General features: G+C 35.0%; 1 protein-coding gene across 4 annotated transcripts in view; it reads left to right on the forward strand.

The window, feature by feature from the left end:
• The window catches only part of LRRK2 (leucine rich repeat kinase 2), a 63,430-nt gene that overhangs the window by 15,325 nt on the left and 20,692 nt on the right, over positions 1–27,413 (forward strand). For 3 of the 4 annotated variants that reach the window (XM_014868976.2, XM_088165802.1, XM_088165801.1), the window contains exons 8-31: positions 963–1,082; positions 2,211–2,335; positions 2,873–2,952; positions 3,700–3,806; positions 5,427–5,556; positions 6,114–6,238; positions 7,852–7,985; positions 9,438–9,582; positions 9,868–10,007; positions 11,352–11,480; positions 11,565–11,735; positions 12,985–13,240; positions 13,457–13,645; positions 15,025–15,146; positions 15,876–15,945; positions 16,425–16,645; positions 17,158–17,408; positions 18,546–18,694; positions 20,420–20,513; positions 21,547–21,733; positions 22,118–22,299; positions 22,820–23,049; positions 24,062–24,189; positions 25,251–25,469. In XM_014868976.2, coding sequence (XP_014724462.2) covers positions 963–1,082; positions 2,211–2,335; positions 2,873–2,952; positions 3,700–3,806; positions 5,427–5,556; positions 6,114–6,238; positions 7,852–7,985; positions 9,438–9,582; positions 9,868–10,007; positions 11,352–11,480; positions 11,565–11,735; positions 12,985–13,240; positions 13,457–13,645; positions 15,025–15,146; positions 15,876–15,945; positions 16,425–16,645; positions 17,158–17,408; positions 18,546–18,694; positions 20,420–20,513; positions 21,547–21,733; positions 22,118–22,299; positions 22,820–23,049; positions 24,062–24,189; positions 25,251–25,469 — 3,704 coding nt within the window. Of the gene's footprint in view, positions 1–962; positions 1,083–2,210; positions 2,336–2,872; positions 2,953–3,699; positions 3,807–4,541; positions 4,903–5,426; positions 5,557–6,113; positions 6,239–7,851; positions 7,986–9,437; positions 9,583–9,867; positions 10,008–11,351; positions 11,481–11,564; positions 11,736–12,984; positions 13,241–13,456; positions 13,646–15,024; positions 15,147–15,875; positions 15,946–16,424; positions 16,646–17,157; positions 17,409–18,545; positions 18,695–20,419; positions 20,514–21,546; positions 21,734–22,117; positions 22,300–22,819; positions 23,050–24,061; positions 24,190–25,250; positions 25,470–27,413 lie in introns of those variants that run through there. The other variant, XM_088165803.1, reaches the window with a different exon arrangement.

The raw sequence follows: 27,413 nt of genomic DNA on the forward strand, positions 1-27,413 counted from the left end.
TCTTGCTAATCTGGTAATGACTATCCTAGATTTGACTGTCTTTGGAATTTTAACTGGCTGATACCTGTTTGGCCAGCCACAAGTCCAACAGAATTACTCATCACATAGCCTAAGTTTATTAATTTCTTTAGGTAAGTAATGCATTTACACAAACATGTCTTTTCCATTAAAATATGTTGAAAAACAGCAATGTTGATATAACATTACAACACAATTGATCTTTCACATTACTACTCTGATTCTCATTTTTGCTAATCGAGATTTAAATGAAATTGAATATCAAAATAGAAACCATAGCTATCAAACCATCTTTGACAAAGTGAGTGTTGGTCTATTATTTTCTGCATGGTACTTCCAAACAAGGAAGTTATTTGAATTTGCTTGCTTTTTAGAGAGTGCCTTATATTCAGCCTGTAATACAAAAGACTATGCAACTTATAATAATTGTTATGCTTTAAATATATTTATTTTCCAGAGGCTTTCTTCTGTTCCAGAAGGAATCTATTCTATATTTATAATGCTAGCCTTGATTTATTTAATCAGGAGGGCAAAAAACAGAGAGTAAACTAGGATTAAATTACTTGTGTCATAGGATAAATCAAATAATTGCAGGAATTCAGGACCCGGACTGCATTTGCATCCTGAAGCAAAGGAAGTCTGCAAGTGATACACCAACTGTATTTTTCTTATTTTGATGACAATATGTGTTTCATTTTGCATTATCCCTCTGCCTCTTGTAAAAAAAAATAAAATTAAAAGGCCCACAAAGAATGTAGACCTCAACTGTTTTTCACCCTTAACCTCTTCTTTCCACAAATAAAATTTTGGTGTGTCAAGCCCTGTAACAAGTAAACCAACATTTGGTAAAAAGTTTGTGCAATATGTGCTGAGAAATTTATGTTAAATGCATGTAAAGCTCTAAATATCTGTTTGTATTGATTTGATATCTTATCTGGTTTTAGGAAATTTTTTCAATATCCTAGTATTACATAAGGTTCCAGAAGTCATTGTGAAGGCTGTTGCAACATATCCTGAAAATGCAAAGTTGCAAGCTGCAGCTCTCAGTTGTTTAGCTCTTCTAAGTGAGTAAATCTCTGTCTACTTGTTAATTTTTTTCATTCTAGTAATTTCCTGTAATAATTTCAAACTCCATTTCTTTAACACAAAAGCCTCAGGCAGGACAGCTTCAACAAAGCTGGATTTCCTGCATGATTACAGTTTGTTGTTTCACTATGATAAGACTGTGTTCATATCATATGCCCAACATCTGCACAATGTTCAGGGGTGGTAAGTTATGTTGACTGATCTGAACAGAGCAAACTGTTTATTCATTGACAAATTTTGGATAATCCCTTCTTAACATAAAATCTCCAGTGATAACAACACTGATTTGATGTTGTGCTTGCCAGGTATGACAGTACTCGTATTGTGGCAGTTGATAGCAACATAAAATCAATGTTTGTGCTTGAGTTCTGAAATCAATTAAAAGATATAAACTTTTCCTCAAGTCCAGTTCAGACAGAAATTAGTTAGCTAGAGGGGAAAAGCTAAGAATCTGATCCTCTTTGTCCTTGAGTAATTGCTCCATGTAAAAGTCAGTAGAAATGCTGTGTAAGAGTCCCCAAAATAGCAAAGATTAGAAATCAGTACACATTCCATTATGCCTCAGATATTATGCTCAGTGTTGGTATCTTTTTCTTTCCCTTAATAGCTGAAAAATCACAGGTAGAAAATTATATATTTCAAATTCTATTGCACTTTCTGGGACCAGATATTTCTCTCTTAGCAACTGCCATTTGCATTTTGTTTTTTAACAGCATTGCTTCAGAGTGTAGATGGCTCTGTAGTAAGTGGTTCCATGAAAATGATTCACAATTATATTTTATGTCTGTGGCATTCTACACATAAATATATGGCAAAAAGAGGTACATGCAGGTCTTTTCAGAGCCAAAGCTTAGACTAATGTGCAACTATGTGACTCATTTACTACACTACAGTTAAGTTTTTAACTTCCTTTATAACCTTGAAGACATTTTTCAAGTCTGTCTCACAGTTTATATCAAAAGATTTCTCCCTTCCCAGAAAAGGGTTTTCTTCCCACTGATTTTCACACATTGCCAGTGTGGGTGCCTCCATGACTACAGAAAGGTTAAGACATGGATGTTTTGTTTCCACAGTAAGAATTTATTGTAAATATTTTATATTTCAAGCTGAAACAATATTCTTAAACCGGGACTTAGAGGAAAGAAAAGAAGAGGAGGAGGAAGAAAAGTTATGCTGGTTGGAAGCATGTTACAGAGCATTAGAACTGCACCGAAAAAATACAGATGTGCTGGTGAGAAATTATGGATGATGGGAATATGGAAAGACTGTATTATGTATTGAATAAAATGTTTAGAAACACATCTTTCTCATCTCTATCCTCAGGCAAAAAAAGGCCTTAATGTCTGGATTAGATTTAGAATAAATCTTGCATTTCTTTGTTCATCTCAAGAGGTTTTAGTTTTCTTTGGATCAAATGTAGGTAGTTAAGATCAGGCTTGTACCTGAAACTTTGACCATGCAAAGATTGCAGTTTACATACCTTCTCTGTATCCAACAGCCAAACGCAGGCCCATCAGCAGAAGAATTAATCTTAGCCTAAAATCCATATCAAAATGCAAATCAAATAATGAGATGGTCACACATTTGTAACTTGGGCCTATCTGTGCTATAAAGAATGTGGCAGTGTACATTTTGTTGTATTTCTACACAGAGTACCTTGTACCTCTTTTGTGAACTGAAAAGCAGTCAAACTATTTGAGATTTTTCATATGTTTTTGATCTTCTAAAGATATATTTTCATAATCTTTTTGTCTTGGCTTATATTTAGGAGGCTGCGTGCTGGGCTTTGAAAAATCTGTTTCTGTATCAGCGCAACCTTCATGAGAAGATTGGAGATGGAGATAATCAGTCAGTGTTGTCTTAAACTGGATTTTTGGAAATGAAAGAAATGAGTGCCTGTTATTAAGTCATTTGTTTTACTTTTCATTTATTTTTAGTTTTGTACTGGGTGAAATGCATGATGATCAACCACACCTGGGAAAGTTTCTTCCAAAGTGCATTAACCTTAACTCAGGAAAATCTGCTGGTGTTTTCAGAAAGGGTCAGAACACAGTCTATTAGAGCTAATTTTTGCAGTTCATAAGGAATTTTGTCTTCAGTTGCAACAGAGATAAAGAATGTAAGAATTGGGAAAGCAGACAAGATTGAGTTACCTAGCATGTAAAGAGTGTAGAAAAGCAGTGCTCATTTTCCCACAAATCAGATGAAAAGGCATTGTAGAGAGAATGCTGCCTCATTAGGGAGAATCTACTAGCATGGATAAGACACAGATTTCCATTTTAATTAAACTATTTCTCAGAGTTCCTTAAAATTTTAGTCACTCCATTTTTGTAAGCCTGTTTATACCCCTTTCTGGACCTCAGGTCCCTTGGAAAACATGGTTGAAAGGAATTCAGTGAGACTTGGACTAGACAAAGTTGCATAGGTTACAAAGGGTTTTCTGTCAGCTGTTGCTCTGGAAACATATTAGAAACCAAGAACAATCACCTGAAATTTTCATTATGTTACATAATACCTTTTTAAGAAACTGAACTGCAATTATGAAGTAGCTGCTGTAATACAGTCAATGTGCAGTGATTTGTTTCTCTCTGAAAGGTTCCCAATAGACAGAGCAGTGATGCTCTCCATGCTGATGCACTCCTCTTCAAAAGAAGTGTTTCAGGCAGCTGCTAGTACCTTGGCAATTTTGTCACAACAAAATGGTAAGGGACTTTAATTATCTTTTCTTTCTAATTCAGCAGAAAGTTATTGCAAAAATATTAAAGAGAATTTAGTGTACTGTTGGATGAATACAATACTTCCTGTGATTAGAATATTATGTTATTGTGATAAGTAAGAAGTTTATTCCTTGCTTTGAAAAAGTTACTGTTGGCTAGTACCAAAAAATATGAGGAAATAAAGAGCTCTCTGCCAGTTTATGTGTTGCAATTGCTACTTTTTGGAGCAGGAGACATGAAAAAATTGTGCCCTCTTTGTATGTTTGTTTAAATATTTATCACATATTTGAATTTCATCAAGAGCAACATTTGTTGAAAAATCACATGAACAAGGAGCACAGCCCAACAAATACTACTTTCTTGCTTAACACAGCCCTGTTGACTTCAGTGGATCAAATTGTGTAGAAACTTAAGCATGTGCATGACAGTTTTCAAGATTACTTTCCTCCTGATTGTGTCCCTAACATGGTTTCCTAACTTTTTTCAATTTGCAGACCCCCTCAAAATTTTTCAGTGGAGATGTGGATCCCTGAGTAGAGTATTTAAGCCTACTGGCAGTTGGCCTGCTTTTATTAGATAACTTTCACAGAATCCTTTGAAATGGTTATGGACCTCAAGTGGTTTGTAGACTGCACATTGAAAACCACTGGCTAGATAGGAAGAAAAATCCTAGCAGTTAATTACCATTCTCTAGGTGAGAAAGCATTGTTTTTTCACCAGTTTATTGAGCCATCCAACTACATAAAACTTAACACAGAAAAGGTTTTATAATTATTTATGAGATCAATATGTATCGATGCTGAGAAATAGATCTCATAAATGTATGCATACTATTGTCATATACCAGCTACTTTCTTTCCTAACATTTTATTGACAAGTGGGCCTCTGATTCCTTTTGGAAATCTGAAGCAAGTTTTTCTTCCTTTTTTTAATTATTTATTTTTTCCCTGAATGAATGTGCTTACAGCAGAAATTGTAGACATAAAGAAGCAGCTTAGTAAAACCTTCTGGCATAATGCAGTATTGCTTGAACTAACCATCTGAAATGGATGTACTGAACTGCAAGTAACAAGATTTGGTGGTAATTACTATGATAATTTTAATAGTATTCTAATTTTTATTAGTTACAGTTATAGCTACAGCATGTGCTTGGATATTTGGATTTGCAAAATTGAATTAACAAAGTAAATAGAATGAATAAATATAAGTTCATTTTCAAAGTTTAGTTTTGGAAGTTAGAAGGCTTTTCAAAGTTTTAAGCTCTAGCTTTCCTGCATGATTATAGAATGCAATTACAAGGAAAAAGTTTAAACATTTCTGAAAATATAAGTAAGGCTATATACTCTCCTTCCCATATGTTAACTTTACCTAAGTAAAAATAGCAGATGTATAGAAACTTATTAGATAGTCAGAAATTATGTGTTTGATTAAGCTATGCAAACAGAAGTCAACTTCAGCTCAAATTGTTTCTCATTTTAATTTATACTGTTATGTCTGTTTGGTGAGGCAAAAACATTGGAAAAAAAAGGAGGGAAAAAAGTTCTTTCTGAGAACTACACAGAAAGAAAGATTTACTTACAGGATGCTTGCTATTTTGTGTTTTAGTAAATATTAGGAAGACCCTTCTGGCAAAAGGCATACATATGAATGTTTTGGATATAATGAGGAAACATCCACATTCTCCTGAAGTGATTGAAAGTGCCTGCAGGATTCTGAATCATGTGTTTGAAGGAAGGTAATAAAATTAGAAATGCATTAGAAATATACTTCCACGGTGAAGGGTTTTGAGATTCTGTGCCATGAGTGATTACATTTAAGTTGTTGACTGGTAGTAAAATGGACCACAGACTGAAAGCCCTGTTTAAGACATGGAATTTAGTAAGGTCTGTAGTCGAATGCCCAAGTGGGTTTGTGTAGGGAGCTGCATGTTTTTCCCTTCTTGGTTCTTGAACAGTGAGATTTGAATAGACAGTTGCTGGGTGGTCTCCCCCTCTGTTAGCCACACTGAATTCCATTGAGAGATAAGAAATTTCCCTCAAAATTATCTCTGATTATTAAAATAGCATTTTGCTAATAATATGTTCTTGTTGGCTAAGATGCAATTATTTACGTAGACCAATTAATGGAATGACATAAAAATATTTTCCTATGATGAAGAAAAGTACCACAGTTTAATTTATGTTTCAGATGTAGTGTTCCCCAAAGGGTTATCACACAGTGTTAATTAAGGACAAATATGTGTAAAATTTAGAAATGCACTCTTTTTATTTATTTTATAAAAATCATTTTCAGTTTCCCTCATCTGGATGTAATGACAGTAGCGGTCTCAGAAGTTGTAAAAGCCATGAGGAAACATGAAAAATCACTCTCTGTACAACTGGAAGCACTTCGAGTCCTCTTACACTTCATGATGCCCAGTAAGTCATACAAAGGCATACACCAAATCAGATACAGATAGCTAGGGTTTAGTCTTTCTTACCTAATGAGACTACCTTTAGTGGGACTTCAAAAATTTGTTGCAGTTCTGTACATAGTAGAGAACAGCTGTAAGTCTTTAGGAACATACAAGATGAGAGAAAATATTTGATGTATTGAAGGTAACAGACCAAAATTATCACTGCCAATTTCTCCTTGATTTAATCAGTGAAAAATCAGCTCCATTACTTCTGAGGAATTCGGGGAATGAGTGTGGAGCTATCAGTGTCACTGTGGTTTGCATCATCAATTCCCTTTAAGTGAGAGCAAACCATGATAATGATATGAACATTGTTGTACCACAAAATGCAATTGTTTTGATAGTATTTATTGGAAGAAACATAAAACTGGACAGTGATCTTTATATTTCAAGATATAAAATATACAGTTATATACTATTTTCTATTAAAAAGGAGAAACCAAACGGACTAGTTTAGAAATTCCTCTCCAAAAAACCCTTTCTATCAGCAGTCCAGAGGAGGGAAACTGTTCTTTATTAGTTTTATGCCTTTAGTAGAATTTTGGAAAAGTTTTAACTCCTTTTGTCAGTGTACTGCAATATATCCTGCTTTTTTCCTCTGATATTGGGTATAGGAGTACAGACGTGGGTTCTGATTTCTTTTTCCAGAACAACCTTTTGCAAGTATCTCTCAGCGGTTTTAGCTGAACATTTACAAAAAAAATAACTCTGTAAATAGTAACCTGGTTAATATGCAGACTGATGACAGGTTTTCAGTTTCCTTCTATTATTTGACTTCTAATCCTAATACTTTCCTCTTTTTTCATGAACAGCAAGATTTAGTCTTGATATAAGTGTTCTAACATGGAGGAAAGGAGCTTTGCTTGCCAGTATCCTGGAAGTGAGGCCCTTCTAAAGTGTAATGAAACACAAAGAGCACCAACTGGATGTTGGAACTTGCAGGTTATTTTGGGAATAAAAAAGTAATTCATGGGAAAAATAGTAAACACAATAAATATGAATGCTGAAGTGACTTTGAAAGGATCTCTGGGTACTTTCTAAAGTGGCACTTGGCTGCAAGTGCCAAAAGCTACAAGAAGAGTACATCTGAAAGACCTTTCTCTGGTTTTTTTTTGTATGTACTCACATTCCACTTAATGTCATCTGTGTGTAAAATTTGTCCTATGATGTGCTGCCAAGTGAGCAAGAACAAATAGTTTATAGCTTCTCTATAGTGTCTCCTTACCAGAAGGAAGAGGCATTCTGAAGTAGGTATCAGGAAACTCCATAGCTCAAAAAAGTAATATATTGCAATGTACCTTAGAACAGATTCTTTGGCACGACTTTGTATTTTCATAGTGAGCAGTGAGCAAATATGTGGTGAAATTTTCCTTTCAAACACAATGTACTCACTTTATAATGTAAATCTGGAGGGATTCCAGTCTCTGCAATACAGTGTTCTGAAAGTACAAGGTCTGAAATATGCTCTCTGAGTCACCTCAGTGTTCATTTGATTGTTAGATTGTATTATTGGGTTAGTGGTGGGGAGAATATGAAATCTGCTGTTCTGAGGAAGGCTGTTTTCCATTGTTGCAGATACAAAGAATGAACACCAGAATGGTTCTTCCAGAGATGTGGGAGATGCTGCTTTTGCACTTACAGGAAAAGTCATTAAAAGCCAGTGTCTGTTGGAGGGAACTCACTCATTGGTGCTTAATGCTTTAAACAGGGTATAGTTCAAGCTTTATTCTAATGGATTTTGTCATTATTTTACACTTGAAATGGTGAATCATTTGTAAGTCTTAGTTTTGCATTGATTTTCCTACTGATTTTATAGAATTAATCTTAACTTCCAAGTTTCATGAATCTTTTAGGGTTTCTTCTTACTTTCTTTTCTGGAGTGTATTCGATGATTCTTTATATAGTGTTTCCAAAGGGTATTTATTTGTTAAGAAATAGATTTTTTTTCAACGATACAGTTATATAGTATTTCTTTTTTCTTAAAACAGGTTAGTGTAAATATGGAAAGTGTCCTCACGCTGCACATAGAACTGAGTGGACAACTCAGTTGCCTGCATTCTTTTCACTGTTCAGATTTTTCCAGACCCTATAAAATAGAATGATCACAGTGCCTTGAAGGAGAAGCTGAGAAATGAAAGGCTAAAGCAGACTCAGTCTCTGCAAAGGAAACACTGAGAACTTTGCCCAGCAAATTAACCTTAAATCCTAGTGATCAGAAATGTTTAACTTCATGGTCTTCAGAAGAATCCAATCTCTGCAAGATTTTCAAGGTTCACATGATCACAATCAAAATGTATTTATTAAAATTGTTAAATTTAATTATTAAATTTAATATTATATATTAAATTTATTATTAAATTATTAAAATTACTAAAATTTATTTAAATTCCTTATTTTTTTAGAAGTCCCTCTCAGGAATTTTAAGCTTGCCAAACAGATTCAGTCAAGGAAATTTATGTCTCTTACATTTATTATAAAATTCAGAGCAAGTAATGTATCAGTGAAATAGTTCTAGAGTGTCTAAAGTACATCTTGTCCCAAAGGTATCAGGTATAAGAGCTAACAAAGGAGGTAAAATAATATTTGCTTCAGAAGGTCTTCAGTGTTTTGTGATCATCCTGATTGCATTTTCCAATGCAGCTGGTTTGTGGTTTGGGATACCACACCACCTATCAGCCAGAAGGGTAGAAATGGACACATTTAATTAAAAACTAGAGACAGAGTAAGGAGGAAGATGTTTATCACTTGTTCCAGCTCTCAAAAAAAAAAAAAAAACCCAAACAAAAAACCCACATATTGTTTCCTTTTTAACACAAAGCAAGTACATTTTCTCCCTCTGCTTAACCTAGAAAAATGGTGTAAACTTATCAATGAGAATTGGAGGGAAAAATATCCAATTTTTCATCAGAAAAGTAGCTAGGGAATATTTTCAGAATCAAAATTTAAAATCTGGGGAAGTTATGAGCAGCTGAAACTGATGGTTGATAAGAAAATCTTTTTGAAATTGTGATTGTTGTTATTTATTGTCACATCAGTTGTAATTTCTCATACTTAAGAACAATATTCTCTTGTTACAGAGCAGCTTTAAGAGCAAGCAACTCTTCTGTTGCCATTGTAAGCAGAACAATCTTGATCTGATTTTATCTTCCTTTCTCCATTAGTTTATTGGAAATCCTAGCATTCAGAAGTGTGGATTAAAACTACTTGGTTCTGTAGCTGAGTGCACTGGTGCCCTTGAAATTTTAACCCAGCAAGGAGCCACTGACACTGTACTTCACACCCTACAGATGTATCCAGATGAACAAGGTAGGGAAGGTGTTTTGTCAGCAGAATGGGAATGGCACGGTAGGAGGGTTTGTAGCAGATCTGTTGCTCTCTTTAGCACTGCATGTGATGTAGGTTGCATGGCAGGAGAAGGCTGCAGTGCTGCACAGTCCTCAGATTCACCCACGCTGTAGTGATGCCTGGCCCTATAACAGCTTGTGCAAGTAACTTTCTGGAATGTTACTAAAAGACTACTTAAATCATGGGTTTATTCCACTCAGAATGCCTGAATTATCAGTGTGTGAATAATATCTGTTTTTCTTCTAGACATACAGTGTTTGGGTTTGAGTCTTCTACGCTCTTTGATTACACGGAAGAGTTTGTGTATTGCAACTATGCATGTCCTGTCAGCCGTTCTGGTCTCTACTCTGCGAAGATTTAAAGAAGTCACTGAAATACAGATGCATGTATGTGTCATTTCTGTCTGTGAAGATGAAAGCAAAAAACCATAGAATATTATTTTAATATAGTTAAGTTTGAAGTGTAATTCTGTATATTACTTCCTTGATTTTGATTTTATTGAAATTATTAGATTAGTATAAACCTTTGTAATTAAACTGAGACATTTGTTATAGAGATGGTTTTCTTGGAGGCATATATTCAATCCAGAATGTGTAAGCATAGGTTAAGTGTTTATCTAAAACTTCTGAGATCTGCAAACTAGAACAAATTTCTCAGTCATGATCCATCTGTCAATCTATAATCATTTCATGAAGTAGCCATCATTGCAGTACTGATTGCCCTTCTTTGAGAAGTCATAGAAGATAACTTAGTTCCCAGGCTTGTCGCCAGGAATAAACTTAGTGTAGAATGCTGTATTTAAGAAAAGATATTACTGGAATACTATCAGACTTTGGACTCAGATCTGTATATGGAAAGAGAGTTCTTTGTCACTAAACACACATTTAGTCCTTATGTAAAGTTCTGTTTCCTCTGCTTCAAAAGTTTTCCCTGTTTGTTACCAGTTTCATTTTTCTGGTGGGATAGAGTTTGTATGTGACATCAGCTTTCTGTGAGAGTTTCTATATTTCTCTCTCAGATTAATATGAAAATATCACAAGTACAGCCTCCCTTCTTTGTTGCCACTTTCCCCCCAGCCTTTCCACATTTAACTTAGCAACCAATGTAGAGAGAAATAAAAATAATGTGCTGGAATAAGGAAGTTACTCTAAGTGATTTCGTTTCTATTGGGTTTGGACAAAGAGTACATAATTGCCCCAGTTCACCCTTCTAGGTGAACTTTACTTGCAGAATCATGGGATAATTTTGTATTTCTTTTTAATTTTTAGATACACCTGTTAATTTTTTCATTTAGTGTAATAGTTCTTTTCAAATTCAGGGATTACAGAGCAGCACACTGGAACAGGGCATGTATCTTCATTCCATATCCTTAGAAGGAGGTTGTTTCCTCTTTACATTTTCAGGAAATCACATGTACATTTGTCACTGCCAGGCAGGACGTTGTCAGATATTGTGGTGCATATTTGACTTTTCAAAGTGTCAGTTAATATCTGTTTAAGTGAGTCGGCTAAGCAAGCATGAAACTACAGGTATATAAACAGAGACACCTGCTCTTTCTGCCTTGTCTCCCAAACTTCTCCTGTTTTGTTAACTATTGCATGTTTAAAAGTAAGACAAAAAATTTAAAGCACGAATCTTTCGGTTGAAATTTGATTTTTTTTTGCATGATCTGTTTTAAAGTGACACTTTTTAACACTGAACTTCTTTCAATGTTTTCATTGTGTTCTTAGGGATTTCATGCAATCTTGGCAATTCTTGGTTTGTCACCTTGTTTTGCAAAGCTGCTGATAAATGAATCATTTGACACAGTCATTTTCTACCAGATGTCTATGTGTTTCACTGACCAGCGAGATCAACAGGTATCTTCTTTCTGTGACAGTTCCACAGCTGAAAAACGCTGATGCTTTTTTGTCCTAACTTGTATTGTTTGTCTTCCCATTCAGTTTCAAAGCCTGTGTTGTAAATGTTTTGCTAAAATTGCTGAAAATGATGATTTAAAAAATACGATGCTGGAAAAAGCATGCATGGAGTACAATAGTATTATGGCTGAATGTTTACTTCTGCTGGGAGCTGATATTAATAAGAAGACAAAAACTAACTCTTTGATCTATCAGGTAATATGTGGAAATATATATGCTATTTTATTGCTTAAAAGTTTGTGCTTCTGAGTTCCTTTCTGTTGTCACGTGCATATTTATTTGACAGAACACAGAGAAGAGAGAGGCTACTGCCACATGCCCACAAGTGCTTCTTGCTAACTGTGACCACCTTTTAAATTTAATTTTTTTAAGTGATATGCATAAGCACTTCTTTGTTTTGGTTCAGTGTCAAAGTTTTAAATAGTCTGAGAGAACCCCACCAATACTGCCTGAAGGGAATTAGGAAGTGTTCAGTTCTGCTGGTAGAACTGTGTGGGTGATGAAGCACATCTGGGTTTGGAACTGACCATCCATTCATAGAGTGTGGGGTAGGCAAATCAGGGTTAGCACACAACAGTGGACATACTGAAGTAACTGAAAGTATTCTAGAAAATATTTTTAATATTCAAGATCAACGCTGGTCTGTGTAGCAATGCAGGCTTGGAGATTGGAAGGAGATGACTGAACCATAGAAACATAAAGGTTGGAAAAGACCTCTATGATACTGAAGTCTAAATTTTGGCTGAACACAACCTTGTCAGTTAAGCCAGAGCAGTAAGTGCCACATCTAGTTGTTTCTTGGACACTTCCAGGGATGGGGACTCCACCACTTAGGGTTTCAATGCTTAATCACCCTGTCAGTGAAGAAATTCTTCCTGATGTTCAACCTGAACCTACCCTGGAGCAGCTTGAGGCCATTTCCTCTTGTCCTGTTACTGGTTGCCTGGGAGAAGTGGCTGATCTCTACCTGATTACACCCTCCTTTCAGGTAGTTAAAGCAGTAGAGCTGAGCTCACTATCATTAGGCAAGGATTGATGGGACTGACTGTTGTTGCTTGTTCATTAAATATCCAGATGATCACCATTAAGTTTCTATTTTCCACTAAACAGATAATTGGAGTTGCAATAGACCATGTGCAATAACCAAACTAGATAAATTGCCATCCACTTCTGCCTGAAAATTGTGTGTACTCATGACAAAATTACAACTGCAGGTCTAAAGCATTTGATACATTTGGGCAAAGCCATCATGAAAGTGGAAATTGGTACTCAGGCACCTTAGGCAGGCATATGCTCCAAGGAGTAAGGAATTGCATAACAGAGAAATAGACACAATCCTTAAAATAAAGTCACTCTGAATTTGAGACAAGCATCTTAATGCAGTCTGAGCTGTTACTTGAATGCTTCATATTCTTGGTTTGTTTTAATTGCTTTTGTCTATTAGGTTTGTGAGAAAGGAAATAATCCTAAATTGGTGGAATTGTTATTAGCTAATGGTGCTCGAGAGCAGGACGTTCGGAGTGCTTTGACCATCAGTATAAAGAAAGGAGATAGCCAAATCATCAGCTTACTCTTGAAGAAGCTTAGCCTCGATGTCACCAACAGCAGTATATGTCTTGGAGGATTTGGTTTTGGCAGATTGGAGCCTTCCTGGCTCATTCCTTTGTTCCCAGATAAACTTACTCAAACAAGAAAACAGAGTGAGTATATATAGAAATTGCAGTACAAAACGTGTCAATATCTTTTGATGATGATATGAATGTGTTTTAGGTGAAGACTTTCAGTTGTGAATCTCTTCATAGCATTCAGCTTCCTATAGAAAGTTTGAAAATAAGTCAAATTATTTCTGTTACTTTGTTGAAGCTACTTAGATTTCTTGGAAATTATTTTATATTTGCCATTTTTTGTACACACAGATGCAGGATCTGCGCTGGCAAGGATGGTGCTCAAATTCCAGATGAAGAACATTTCAGAGGATAGATCAAGAGCTTCCTCTGATTCAAACTTCTCTGAAGATGGAGTGGATAGAAACTATGATTGGAATTTCATACCTGACCCATTAGTGGACAGTATTTTTCCTTTGAGTGATGATATTGATAGTGAAGGTAATTGTTTTCTTTTTTTGTTTTGTATAATCCAAATCTAATGTACTAGGGCTAGACTATAGCCATAAATCAGTTTATTTATATTTGAGATTTAACATCTCCCATGAAGAAAAGGCTTCTATCTAAAATTTTGTTTGGGGTAACATTGGAAAATAGTTTGTGGTGAGTATGTGCTTCATCTACAAAACTAAGACCTTGAAGAATTTTATTCATTTATACATTTAGAATTAGTTTTTCATGCATTCAGATTTTATAGAGAGAAAGAGTAAGGTTCTTGCAACTGAATTTAGATTTTTACTTTTTCTGTCTGTTTTCTGTCTGTTTCTGCCTTTATAGTCTATGACAAAAACCAAGAGCTTCAAGAGCCCAATTTGTCTTATCGTGAAGTCAGGTGTATTGTGATCTAGAAACCCCTCTGTTCCCTGGGTAGTCTATAAATAAAGTTCACACAACCAAATCTGGTATAGAGGACTGTGTTATTAACAAATAAAGCAGGTGAAACAAGCCCTATCCCAAAGATAACTAATTGATCAGAAAGTGTAAATGACAGGTTTATGTTCAGCCCAACATCATTCTTTGTAACCAGGACATTTTAATGCCTTTAATTTATAGGAAAACAACATTTCTGTCCATAATACCAGCAACTTAGTAATGAAAGTAGCATTAATTTTTAACATATCTTTTTTGTTGTTCAAATGTTGCACTTGTTTTAGAACAGCTAGTTACTTAAAATCATCACAGAGGAAGAATTTAAATTTAGGAATGAGAGAATGCTAAGGAATTTTTTATTCTTCTTTGTTCTTTTCCTTATATCATTCAGCACCACTTTTAATTTCTATAGCTCTATTTGTTGCCCCATGTAGAAAAGTTGTTATCATAAGAAAAATGCAGAAGCGATTTTAGGAGTTTTGAAAGCAACTTTGAGAAGAGGGACATCAAATGTCTCCTAAACCACCAAATCCAGAGTGGCATTTGATGTTTCATTCTCAATAAATATGGGAATGCAAATTTATCTATTGAAATGCAACGCTTTTCTACTTTAAAAATTTATTTATGCTGAAGTTGCAGAAAGATGTGCTATGAAACATGTGTAATAATCCCAACCCAATGGAAATTTTGTATCATAAATCCTCAGTGCAGGTCCTGCATTCACCTGCAGGTCCTACTTAAAGAATGTCAGGTGAGTATGGCCCCTGTGCTCTAAAACACACTGGAAACATTCTTGGCCTGTTGCACACAGATTTGACCAGTGAGATCCTGCCAGTATTAATGCTTTTGAAATGCACCTCTTCTTTGTATGTCAGCATTTATACTACAGTTGAATTCTGAGCCTCATTTTTAAATACATTTTCTTACCTATTTCTATTCCTGTGTTCAAGGAAGTGAAGGTTCTCTTTTTACAAAGAAGAAGTCCAATTCCATTGCAGTTGCTGATTTGTACTGTAGGGAAATGGCATGTCAGAGAGGTTCCCCTACTTTGCTGCGACATTCCTACTCTGTGGTAAGTCAGATCCATGCTCATTCCAGGCTTTTAAGTCCATCTTCATAGCCTACTCCAAAATTGTTAATAATCAAGTATTAGGAAAGATCGTGTAACCTTTGTCTCACTGTTGCCATTTAGTGTTTCCTTCTGTTGTGGTGCACTTTATGGATGAGTTAATGTCAGCAAAAATTTATGATCATTAAAAAGCAGACATCCTTTTGAATTGTTCAAATTTCCAGTCTGGTGTTCAAATGGAAATAGAGGGATCATGGGCCCATTCACGAAGACTTAGCTTCCCCTTAGTGAAGCTGATCTTCAGTAACGATCAATGGAGAGAAACTGATTCCCTAAGAAGGACAAATTGGTGGAATCTAAGTCAGGTTCCTTTGGAAGGAGCCTGTCTCTTTCCATTGACTGTAAAGGGAAACTGGAGAGACTGGCTTTCCTAGAGAAAGTTGTGTTTTGTAATACTCTCCTCCATCCTATTACTGCACCCTGGTGAAAGTCATTCTGCATTGCCAGAAATGCACTACTTCCTCTGCAAATCTTCCTCTGTAAAACTACCATTCTTTCCTATTGCATGGATGATTGTTTCATAAAGACGTGATCTATTGTTACTTCGAGTTCAAGTGTACAGTTTTTTTGTGTTCTCCCTATAAGCTCTAATAAAAAGAAATCACAGTAAAAAGAGTTTTAGTGAATTTGGATGATTTCAAAACATCATGATGTTTCTCTTGGATTTTGCAGGGACCTGGCTCAGATTATGAACCATTAATGAAACAAAGACGAAAATTCTTGCTCTCAGATGAATCCCCCAGTAAGTAAATTATACAGTTTAAGGTATATAACAGATTTTGCATCCTTAAGGCTTTCACGAGCATAGCATGCAAAGATTTGAGACAGATTATATATTTATTTAAGAGGAGGATAAATTTTGGAAATACTACAGTTAAGTACAAATAATGCATATATAAGGGTTTTTATTTCTTGGCTTCCACAAATAATTTATGTAGGCAGTGGAATTTCATGAATGTCCTTACTAGCTTTCAAAAGCTCTTCCTGTTGTGCAGTGCATAAACATTCACCTCTTCCCCTTCCCTACTGTCTTATAGGTAGGCAGGCATATAAAATTTCTTTAAAATTTCTGTGTCTTAATAGAATTCTTCATGCATTTGGATCTTAACCAGTATCCAAACATTCACTCTCTTCTGCATCTTTAGATCCCAAGCTAAATGATTGTAATTTTACCTAAGTGGTAACTGAAATCATGGTATTTTCACTTTTTTATTTCAATAGAAGGCGTCTCAAAATTGTCATCACATATAAGACCATCAGACAGTCTTTCTTCATTGATCTCAGAGAAAGAATATATTAAATCACTAGATCTTTCATCAAATGAGCTGGAGAACATTGATGCCATTAGCCAGAACAGCTGCTTAACTAGTCATCTGGAACACCTTGAGAAACTGGAGCTCCACCAAAATGCTCTTACAAACATTCCAGAACAACTGTGTGAAGTAAGTCTGCATAATTTTATGTAACACAAGTTGAAATTAGCTAAAATAAAGTGTTGATCTCTAATAATGTAATCCATATATATTGTAATAATGTATCCATAACAGTATTACTCAAGAATATGGGTATATATTTTGGTATGCCTCATACATTTACTCAACTTTCATTCAGTGGATTCATGTTCATTATGAAAAAAAAGTGTGTTTTAAGTCATTTACTGCAGAGAACTGCTTTAAGATGTGTGATACTAAGTAGCATAATAATGGCAATGGAACTGCAGTCAATTAGTATCTTAAATTTTATGAACTGGAGCTAATTATTTTTTAATAATGCCCTATACTTTATTTTTTCATAGAAATATTATAGGGTACATAGGTATGATTTCTATTTTCTGCTACTTTTCCATGTGAGATAAATGTAAATTAATAATTGGTATAAAAATGTAATTCAATTAGAAACATATAAATTAATATTTTCTCATAACTTTTTACAAAAAATTATCCTTTTCTTTCAGAACTTGAAATGCTTGACTTACTTGGATTTGCACAGTAACCGATTTACTTCTTTCCCAACTTACTTACTGAAAATGAATTGTATTGCAAATCTTGATATCTCACGAAATGACATTGGACCTTCCTTTGCTTTGGATCCATGCCTCAGATGTCCAACTCTAAAGCAACTTAACCTTTCATACAATCAGCTGGTGAGCACTCCTGAATTTCTTACAAGTGTTGCTGAAAATCTGGAACAGCTCTTGCTGGAAGGGTGAGTAGCATGAGTAAATGGACTGTAGCATAACAAACATAATAGAAAATAACGGATTTGTCATGCAGAATGATTACTCTTATAGCATGGAAAGGATTATTTAGTCACTACTGAAGCATTGGCATTGTCTTCCTAATGTGCAAATGGCTACAATTTTCATAGCTGGATTGCAAAGTACAAGACATGAGAATGATTTGGACCTTGATAGAATCTAATAGCACTGCTGCTCCATTAACATACTAAGTATGTTGTAGTTCAGTTTCTTTCTGCTACCGTACTGTTAATTCACAGGCTGTGTAGTCTGACATATTCAACTAAGTTTTCTGTATACACAATACAGTTTCCACTGTATTTCATATACATAAAAGCTTTTCTGGAAGTAGTAGTAATGTAATTTTAGATACAGGTATGGACATGTTTTAAATGACAGATAAAACATGCAGCTTTTTGTTTGCCAGCACTTATTATCATATTTCTTAGTGAGGTAATTCATACCTATGTGGAATTCTTAAGAATGCAATTGGTGAGAGCTCTGTAAACTGCAGAGACTGTCTCATTGATTTCCTACTGTTCATGCTAAGTGAGACGGCGAACTTTGTTAGTAATACCACCTTGGCAAAACTATGGATGAATCTGTTCTCTCTGTATTTTTGGATCTTTCTCTTCCTCTTTCTAGTGTTCTTCTCCCCAGAATACATTGTGTAAAGTTATATACTCATTCTGAATTGCATTCCATAGAGAAAATCTAATTTTAAAATATTTTTTAGGTTGTTAGTAATTCTGTAATTATGCTATTGCAAACACACATTTTTAGTACATAGAAACTCTCACAAATGCAACAGTCCTCTTTGTGTGGGATTGAGCTCCAGTATGTAATTAAACCAGAAAATTAAACCTTGCAATACATTTTGACACTTGGTCTCCAAATTAATTAAACGGATTTTAATATCAGTCATGTTATTCTATGTTGCCACATGTACTAGTGTTTTTGCTGACTGGTCAGTCTTTATGTAGATAGAGTTTTCTTTTTGTTTTACTGGTGTAAGGATGACTTTGTAAGATCAACACTGCTTTCACTTTTTACCTAATAGTTTCTAAATAAAACATGGATTGTCTTTTTTCTTGTTGTTATCATAGAAACAAAATTTCATGCTTATGTTCACCCTTATGCTTGAAAGACCTGAAAATTTTAAACATTAGTAAGAATAATATTTCATCCCTTGCTGAGAATGTCTTCATGGGCTGTACAAAACTGGAGCAGTTCAATGCCAGGATGAATGTTCTTGGTAAGTATCTGAAAATAGAATTCACCTTCTAGAAACTATTCCAAGTCAAAAAATTCCTTTGCCACCAACATTTGGAGTCATGGGAGAACAGAAAAGAGTAATGCCACATGTACTTGTCCTTATTTGTAAAGTTTCCTAAGCATCCTTTTGATCACTGAAGGATAGAGTATGCTTCCAGTCATTTGGTCTGACTCACCCAACTCATCTTGTTCCTATATTTGGAGTGGATGCTGTAGAAATAATTGAGTGTACTTGAGATTGGACACACTATTGAGGAAGGTTCAAAGAAGAGAAAATAATTCAGATTTAGCTTACAAATCTAGTACTAGTACAGGTTTAATGCTGTACTGTAATACATAGATGCATCCTGGCTTGTACCAGCAATAGTGTGGCCAGCAGGACCAGGGCAGTGATTGTCCCCCTGTACTCAGCACTGGTGAGGCCACACCTCAAATCCTGTGTTCAGTTTTGGGCCTCTCACTGCAAGAAAGACATTGAGGTGCTGGAGTGAATCCAGAGAAGGGCAGAGGAGCTGGGGAAGGGTCTGGAGCACAAGACTGATGGGGAGCATCAGGGAGAACTTTAGCACTCTCTACAATTGCCTAAAAGGAGGCTGCAGCCAGGTGGGATTTGGTCTCTTCTCCCAAGGAACAGGAATAGGAAAAGAGAAAATGGCCTCAAGTTGTGCCTAGGGAGGTCAGATTGGGTATTAGAGAAAATTTCTTCACTGAAAGAAGCACTGGAATAGGTTGCACAGAGAAATGGTTGAATCACCATCTCTGGAGGTACTTATTTTAAGTGCTAATGTGGCCTTTAGGCCTTTAGTGGTGGACTTGGCAGTGTGGTTGGGCACAATGGTCTTAGAGGTCTTTTCCAACCTAAATGATGTTAAGATTAAATATTTACCACACTATATCAGCATTATCTTCAGAACAAGAGAGAATGTTTGGTTCAGTGACTGCATGCAGGTGTCATTTGAGATGCCCTGGGTTTACAACTTCTGGTCCAGAAAAAACAGGTCTTCCATAGCTCCTGTGTTTAATCTTTAAACCTTGTGCAGACAGCTCAGGTAGCACAGGGCAGATCCCCTTCACTAGAACCCAATATTAAGGAACTGAATTGAGTCCATCCAGGGTGTGTGGCAGTGGCTTTAGCATATTTTTTGTAAACATGTCAAAATCACTTTATTTATGCAAATTTAAAATTATACAGATTAGATATTCAGTGATACTGTGAGAGTTCATAAGGTACTGTTAGAATTTATTCTCTCTTCAAGACATAAAATCTTCCGTTTAGAAATTATTGTCACATTATTTTAGAAGGTAACTCTTAGAATTCCATTAAGCACAGCTGAACAATTAGACTCATTTCTATAAGAATGAATAAGAATGAACGGGTGAATAAGACCCAACAAATCCTAGGTCATATGGGAATCTTTTGTATACTTACAGTACAGTAAAGTGTAAGTAAGATTATTTTGGTGTTTAATGCCACCAGGAGATGAAGGATAACATTATATAATTTGTTAAAAGTCAATATATTAATTAATTCTGGCAATTTAGTTTATAATAAGCTTTAAAAAACAGGATCTGAAATCTGCCTTTGTTAGGTGATACATTTGTATTAAAATGATAGACTGACCTTTTAGTCTGTCTAAACTCCAGTCTTAAAAATAATTTAAACCATTCTTAAAAATCATAAGATTAACCTCTTTTTCTGCTCTAGAAAAAATACCTGACTTGTCATCCAGCATAACAAGTTTAAAATTATCCCAGAATTGCTTTACTAATGTTCCAGAAGCAATCCTCCTTCTACCACAGTAAGTTACTCTTTTATTCATTGATGTTAATGTCAAGTTCTTGATAAAGAATCCGATGAGAAAATGGTTGTTAAGCACAAAATTCTGCATGTTTTACTGGTTTTCAGGGAATCCTCACTGCTTAAATCCAGAACTTGGTAGCTTTTAAACTGAGGATAAATTAGTCACATTTCCTTCATGATTCTGAAAAATTCTGTTCCTCAGATTCAAGTTGTTATTGTTGAAAATATATTCCTTGACAGCTGAAGCTGGCAATTCTTGATGAGAATATTAGAATTAATCTCATATTTCCTTGGAACCAACAATAAAAAATTACCAGCAATTTTTCCTATTTGAGTTCTGCAGACTTTTGCACAAGAATACCGAGATTAGTTTTTCACTTCCCAAATAACATGAGATACTTATTGTCAAAGAAAAACACTTCCTCTAGAAGGAGTTGTGATAAAGATGCATGTGACATTTCTTTTGCTATACCTTCAAAGCATTACTTATGTGAAAATTGGACTTCTGCTTTTTTTACAGAAGTTGCTGACCTTAACAGATAAGTAGAATGAGATTGTGGAGGGAGTGCTTGGAAAGGGTGATCCGATACATGTAGGGAGATGTGAGTGCTGATGGCACCATAGAGAGAGCAGATCCATGGATTGGGAATTTATATTAATGAAATTAACATGATATTGCACAATTTCAGCATGCTAGCATTCACAGCAGCAGATTTAATGGGTGTTTTGAAAAAAATGCAGTTTTCAGGTTCTGCATCTCCCAGCTCAGATAAATCAAGAAGATGGTGTTTCATGTTTAGTAGTAAAATAAACAGCATATTTGTCCAGTAGGTGTAGGTGACCTGTGGAATTTCTGCACATACATGTATTTGCAAACATATCTACTTATTTTTGGATTTCAATCAGAAAACCATCTCTTCTGATAGCTAATCCACTTGTTTATTAAAAATTCATATAGCTTTGGTTCTAGCTAATCTGAGTTTTATTTTTTCATTTGCTAACTTCTCTCTTTTTTGTTTGTGTGTTTTTAGTTTGCGATCAGTAGATTTAAGCCAAAACAAGATCGAAAACCTGCCTGGACCGATGCACTGGAAATCACTTAATTTAAGGGAGCTGTTATTTAATCATAATCAAATTGATGTCTTAGACTTGAGTGAAAAGGCATGTGCATGGTCTAGGCTAGAAAAGCTGCACCTCTCCCACAACAAGTTAAAGGAGGTAAAGTGTAAGATTCTACCTAAAGAAAATTTCATTGCTTTTCAGTTGAATGCAATTTTTCAATGTTAATTTGATTTTTGTGTCACCTCTCATATCAGTGTACACCACATTAGTGAAATGGTATGTAAGTGCAAATAGTATTCTATCTGAAGGAAAATCACTATATTCTATTCAGCTTTTCTGCCTGGAATGTGTCATATAATCAGATTGTATACTCAATTACTTATAAGGTCTTTTCTGTCTTACTGTGGGATATTAGACCTGTTTATTAAAAAAATTAACTACAGCAGTAAAAATAATACCTAGTTCTGTTAGGTCATTAATGTATTAATGGACCTTATTTTTTTAAATATTTAATTGCCCGTTAAATGTCCTTTTATTTAGATTCCTCCTCAGATTGGCTTCCTAGAGAACTTGACTTCTCTGGATGTAAGTCATAATCCTGATTTGAGATTCTTTCCCGATGAAATGGGAAGACTGTCTAAAGTCTGGGATCTTCCTTTGGAAGGACTCCATCTTAATTTAGACTTCAAGCATGTGGGATGCAAAGCCAGAGACATCATCAGGTTTGTTGCCCAGTTGTTCTTGAATATTGAATATGTTCCTGGTTTGCTTTCTTGGGATTTGCAGTAAGCATTGAGAAAATTACAAACTGTTTTGAAAAGACATGCTGGTTTGTCATATGAAATCCAGCATGCTACTCTGTGGAAGGTTATGATATCAACACACAAAGATAAAATAGATTAGAGTGATTTAGACCATACTAGTGTTAGCTCTTGAATTTGATGCTTCTATAAACTGTGCAATAAATGGTTCTTACCAATTATTTGTAATATGTTTATTGTGTTCCCCAGTGTGCTGCACAGAACACAGTTTTGGGATAATTACAAAACAAAGAAGACATTCTGAATTAAACTTTAGCTTTCAAATCAGAAATTAGAGTAGACAGTTAAAAATAGTAATATCAAACATATACTGAAAATTTTAAGAAAATGGTATGGTTCTAGACTTTTCTTTTTTCTTGAGTTCTGTTGGTCTCTTTTCTGTTATACGCTTCTGTGAGTTTTGCAAACTTTTTTCTATCAGATTTCTTCAACAACGACTGAAGAAGGCTGTGCCTTATAACAGAATGAAGCTCATGATTGTTGGAAACACTGGCAGTGGGAAAACTACCCTGCTACAACAACTAATGAAAAGCAAAAGAACAGAATTGGGCTCTCCAAAAGCTACAGTAGGCATTGATGTAAAAGACTGGATCATTCAAGGGAAAGGCAAAATGAAGAAGGAGCTTATATTAAATGTGTGGGACTTCGGAGGTATTTCTGGAGTTTATTTTCCTTTAATATTGTCTTTTCTAACATTATAATGCTTTACTTATTCTTAGAGTCAGCCTGTGGTAATTCAAACTGGAGACAGTAGAATCACAAACATACACCAAAAGTCCAATGACCACTTACAAATTAGTGAATTCTGTAAATTAGCAGCTAATCCCTCAAATTTAATATAAAGCCTCAGGAATTTCTTATCACCAAATCTGGTTTGACCACTCATTTCAACTATAATATTTCAGAATAATCATTTCAGGCTAGTAAGAAGCTGCTTGTAATCACCAGAAGAATCTTTCATTCAGCTCTGTTTCTTCCTTTTGTAGTCCGGGTCTGTCTAGGCTCTGCAGTATCACAGGTTTGTAAGGTCACACACAACAAAGCATTTAGGATGAGTCTTTGAACCTTGTGTCTCTGGAAAACTTTCTAAATTTGGGCAACTACAGAAGTACTTCTAAAGTCCAGGGCTATTTGAGGCTGTAGAAAAGTTACTTTTAAACAGAGATCTATCATGATTTACATACAGTCTATCACAATGCATAAGCCCAAACCAGTGCCATTCAAGCTGGATGCCCGGCTTTAGCTGTAATTTTAAGTGCTTAGTTATGTGAATTTATTTTGAAGTTGCTGAAAATATAGGGGAAAGGAAAGGAAGAAGGTAAAGGAAAGGAAAGAGTGAGGGAGAAATTCATTATTGGAGTTTTAAAAGAATCACAACCTTTTAAGTTGTCTATGCATAAACTGTGTTTATCCAGTTAAATCTTACAGTTGATATAAAACTAGTGTATGTGTTTTAACATTTACACTTCAATCAATGAGCTACCACAGAGGGCCTTCCTAAAATTCATAGTTATTATGGTTTTCTATCACTTTATATAAATTTCTGCACACATTAATTTCATTTGTGTACTTGTGGTCCGTGGACATGTGTTCCTCTGCTTTTTTGTCATCTGAAGATGTTCAGTTGAGGAAGTACTAAACAATGGAAATTTTTGATCATTAGGACAAGAAGAGTTCTACAGTACCCATCCTCACTTCATGACCCAGAGGGCTTTATATCTTGCTGTTTATGATCTCAGCAAAGGACAAGCAGAGGTGGATGCTATGAAGCCATGGCTTTTTAACATCAAGGTAAGACATACAGAATGGAATTCTCCTTTCCAGGGAGCTGTACGTGAGCAGCAGATTAACCACAAATATTTATATAGGGGAAGAAGAATAAAAATTCTTCAGAAAGTAAGAATAATAATATTAAACAAGAGCTGAAATACATCACGTATTGAATATGAAAGTATTTTTAGACATAAAAAGATATGATCAGCATCATTTTGGACTTAAAATTGTACAAAGTGATGTGCAAAAGAATAGTTTGTTCTGGCCATATTTTGCATGTACTGATAAAAATAAAAAAGGAGTAGTATTAAAGAAATAATGAGTTGAACTTGCCTTTTTCTTTTACACCACTATAAATTTTGGGGATATCAAAATTAGACTAATTTAAAACTGACTAGGTACATGTTTGAAACCACGCTATTAAGTGTTTGCTTAGGATCCTATTATTAATATGAATGATTCCAGAACTCTTCTCTACTATGGTAGAGAATTGTCCTGAGAATCTGCCTATATATTTATGACTTTTTCTAAGTGTTTATCTCTCTTTATGGAGCCATTCCATGGTGAGTGAACATTACTCCTTTCTTTTTGTAGGATGCTTAGCCATGACTGGGCAATATGCTCACATAAAGAGTTTGTTTACTCATCCTGTTAATGAACTTGTCTTTTTCACTCTCTTCACCTTGAGCAGTGATACAGGGCACAGTGTTGCAATCAGTTTAGTGTTGATGAAAACCACTTCTGATGTTTTCTCCTTTGCTATGCAGTATTTGCTGATGTTTCACTACTGCCCCGTTCCAATGACAGCTAGCAAAGTACCATTTCTTTTGGCTTTTCCATTTTGTTGGATATTCTTAACAAATAATGTCCCTCTGTTTTACTGCCAGTAGTGTTACTCTGCAAAGAAAGAAATCTAGATGCACACTCCCTTTTAGAAAAATCTAATTTTTTAATATTTCTGTTTTAAAATTGACGGCTCTCTAAATGTTTGACTAAATTGCTCATATTTTATATGAATATAAAACACTAAAATCAACATTCACTATTGAGTTAATTAACAGTATGGATCTCACTAACAGGCTCGAGCATCAACATCCCCTGTCATTCTTGTTGGCACTCATCTGGATGTTTCTGATGAAATGCAACGTAGGGCCTGCATGAGTAAAATTACCAGAGAGCTGCTGAACAAGCGAGGCTTCCCAGCAATCCAGGATTACCACTTTGTCAATGCTACAGAAGAATCTGATTCCATTATCAGACTTCGGAAAATCATCATAAAGGAGAGTCTTCACTTCAAGGTAAGCTACACACTGTTTTTAGTGTTTAAACATCCTTAAGTGAATACATTTTTGAACATTAATACATAATTGAATAAATTTCCTTGTGATAGCAAAGTCGTCTTGCCTTCTATCAAATATTACGCACAGCAAAATAATGAAGGAAAATTGCCAGGTTTGTTTTAATTTGATTTTCTTGCCCAAAAAATCCCAGCTAACTTCTGTTTTCAAGCGCTAGGGCCATAAATCAAGTATTTAATTTAAAATCTTTGTTTTTCAAAGAAATTAAATTAAAATCTTGGTTTCTTGGGCGGCATCATGTAATTGCAGTAAGTATTACAAAATTTCAGGGCATGGGAAATACGATTATTGTGGTTTGTGAAAAACCAACTGATTTCCTATTTACTGTTTTCATTTTATATAGCATGAAATGCAACTATTTCTATAAAGAGGAAAATTAATTAAAGCAGGAAAAGAAGATCCTGTGGACTGAGTGATCCTCCTAGATTGGAATATCTGCACTTGTAATTCTAATGTCTCCAAAGTCATCCCAACTCATTCCTTGCTCTATCCTTAGCCACAGCATGAAGCCCTAAGTGTGAATGAAGAGTCCAACCCAGATATGGAGCTTATGAAAAGACAGGGTCTTATATGTACCAAAAAGAATGTACTTTTTTTTTTTTTAATTTATGCAACAACACATATTTCATTTATGTCATAACACATTAAAGAGAAATGATGATGTCCTGTGCTACTTAAATCAATGGCAGAACTTCATAAATTGTACCATAACCCAAATTTCTTTTGAATGACTGCTTGGAAGATTTTATAAAGCAAATAATGTATTTATGACTAGTCTCACACCATGGTGTTACAAATAAGTTAAAGTGTACACACCTTTCTCATTTCTCTCAGGAATTAGCACCTTAGCCATACCCAAAGTCTCCCTAACTTCTTTCCACAGTGCAGGGAACAGCTAAGCAGTCCTAAATGTCAAGGAGGTGCCCAGTTCAAATGAAATGGGTTAACTCCTTATACATCCAGTTGGTGGTTTTTTTTGTGGCTCTGTGTCTCACCATACTTACTCAACACTTGAGAGAAGTTCTGCTTTTTGAAAAATCTTGTTCCTTTAATGTCTATGTCTCTTGAAACTATGACTTAAACTGATGTTTAAGCTTCTACACAGATGTAAAGTGGCCTATAGGAAATGAGATAATTACCATAAATGATGTAGGTAGTTTGTGGAAGGAATGTTACAAGATATTTGCTTAGAGGTTAAACAAAGTGAGTTTGATATTCAGCATTGTCATCAAGTACTCTGAAGTCTTTGAAATTACACAAGGTAATAATTTCATCTGCACAAGGTACTAATTATATTTTTGACACATTAAAACATCACAATGCATTGGTGAGAGAAAGATTACAGTTAAGAAGCCAGTTTGTAAATATTGGGAAAGTTGTTTCCCATTTCCTCAAAAAAGTTAGTAGGTCAGCACACATGGGGAAAGGAAAACCTGACTGGGTACTAGTGATTACCAAATATCAAAGGGTGTTTGCAGCAAGGAATGGAGGCTCAGGAAACAAGCACAAAGCGCCTGTTTGCATCACTCATGTGGCTAAAGTTATTTCATTCTGTTCTCTTGTTCACTGACTGCCAGCAGTGGAGACTTTTAATTGAGCTACTACCTTCTTCCTCCCAGTTTACCTAAAGACATGGCTAGAGATCTTACATATTACAAGAAGTATAGGGTTTTTTAAATTAATTTCTCTATTGTTTTAACTGAAGATGTATGATATCATCTCCACATACAGTGAATATTTTCCTTTTACTTTGAGCCAAAGCTTCTCTGAAATAACATCTTCTGAGAGACCTCATTTATTATCTTTTTATGTACAAGTAATATGGAAATATTTTCTTCTCTGAATATTTATTTATAGAAAGACATTGTAATTCTGAAAGAATAA

The sequence above is a fragment of the Sturnus vulgaris genome, chromosome 5 (genome assembly GCF_052056855.1).
Source record: "Sturnus vulgaris isolate bStuVul1 chromosome 5, bStuVul1.hap1, whole genome shotgun sequence".
In the NCBI taxonomy this organism is placed as follows: domain Eukaryota; kingdom Metazoa; phylum Chordata; class Aves; order Passeriformes; family Sturnidae; genus Sturnus; species Sturnus vulgaris.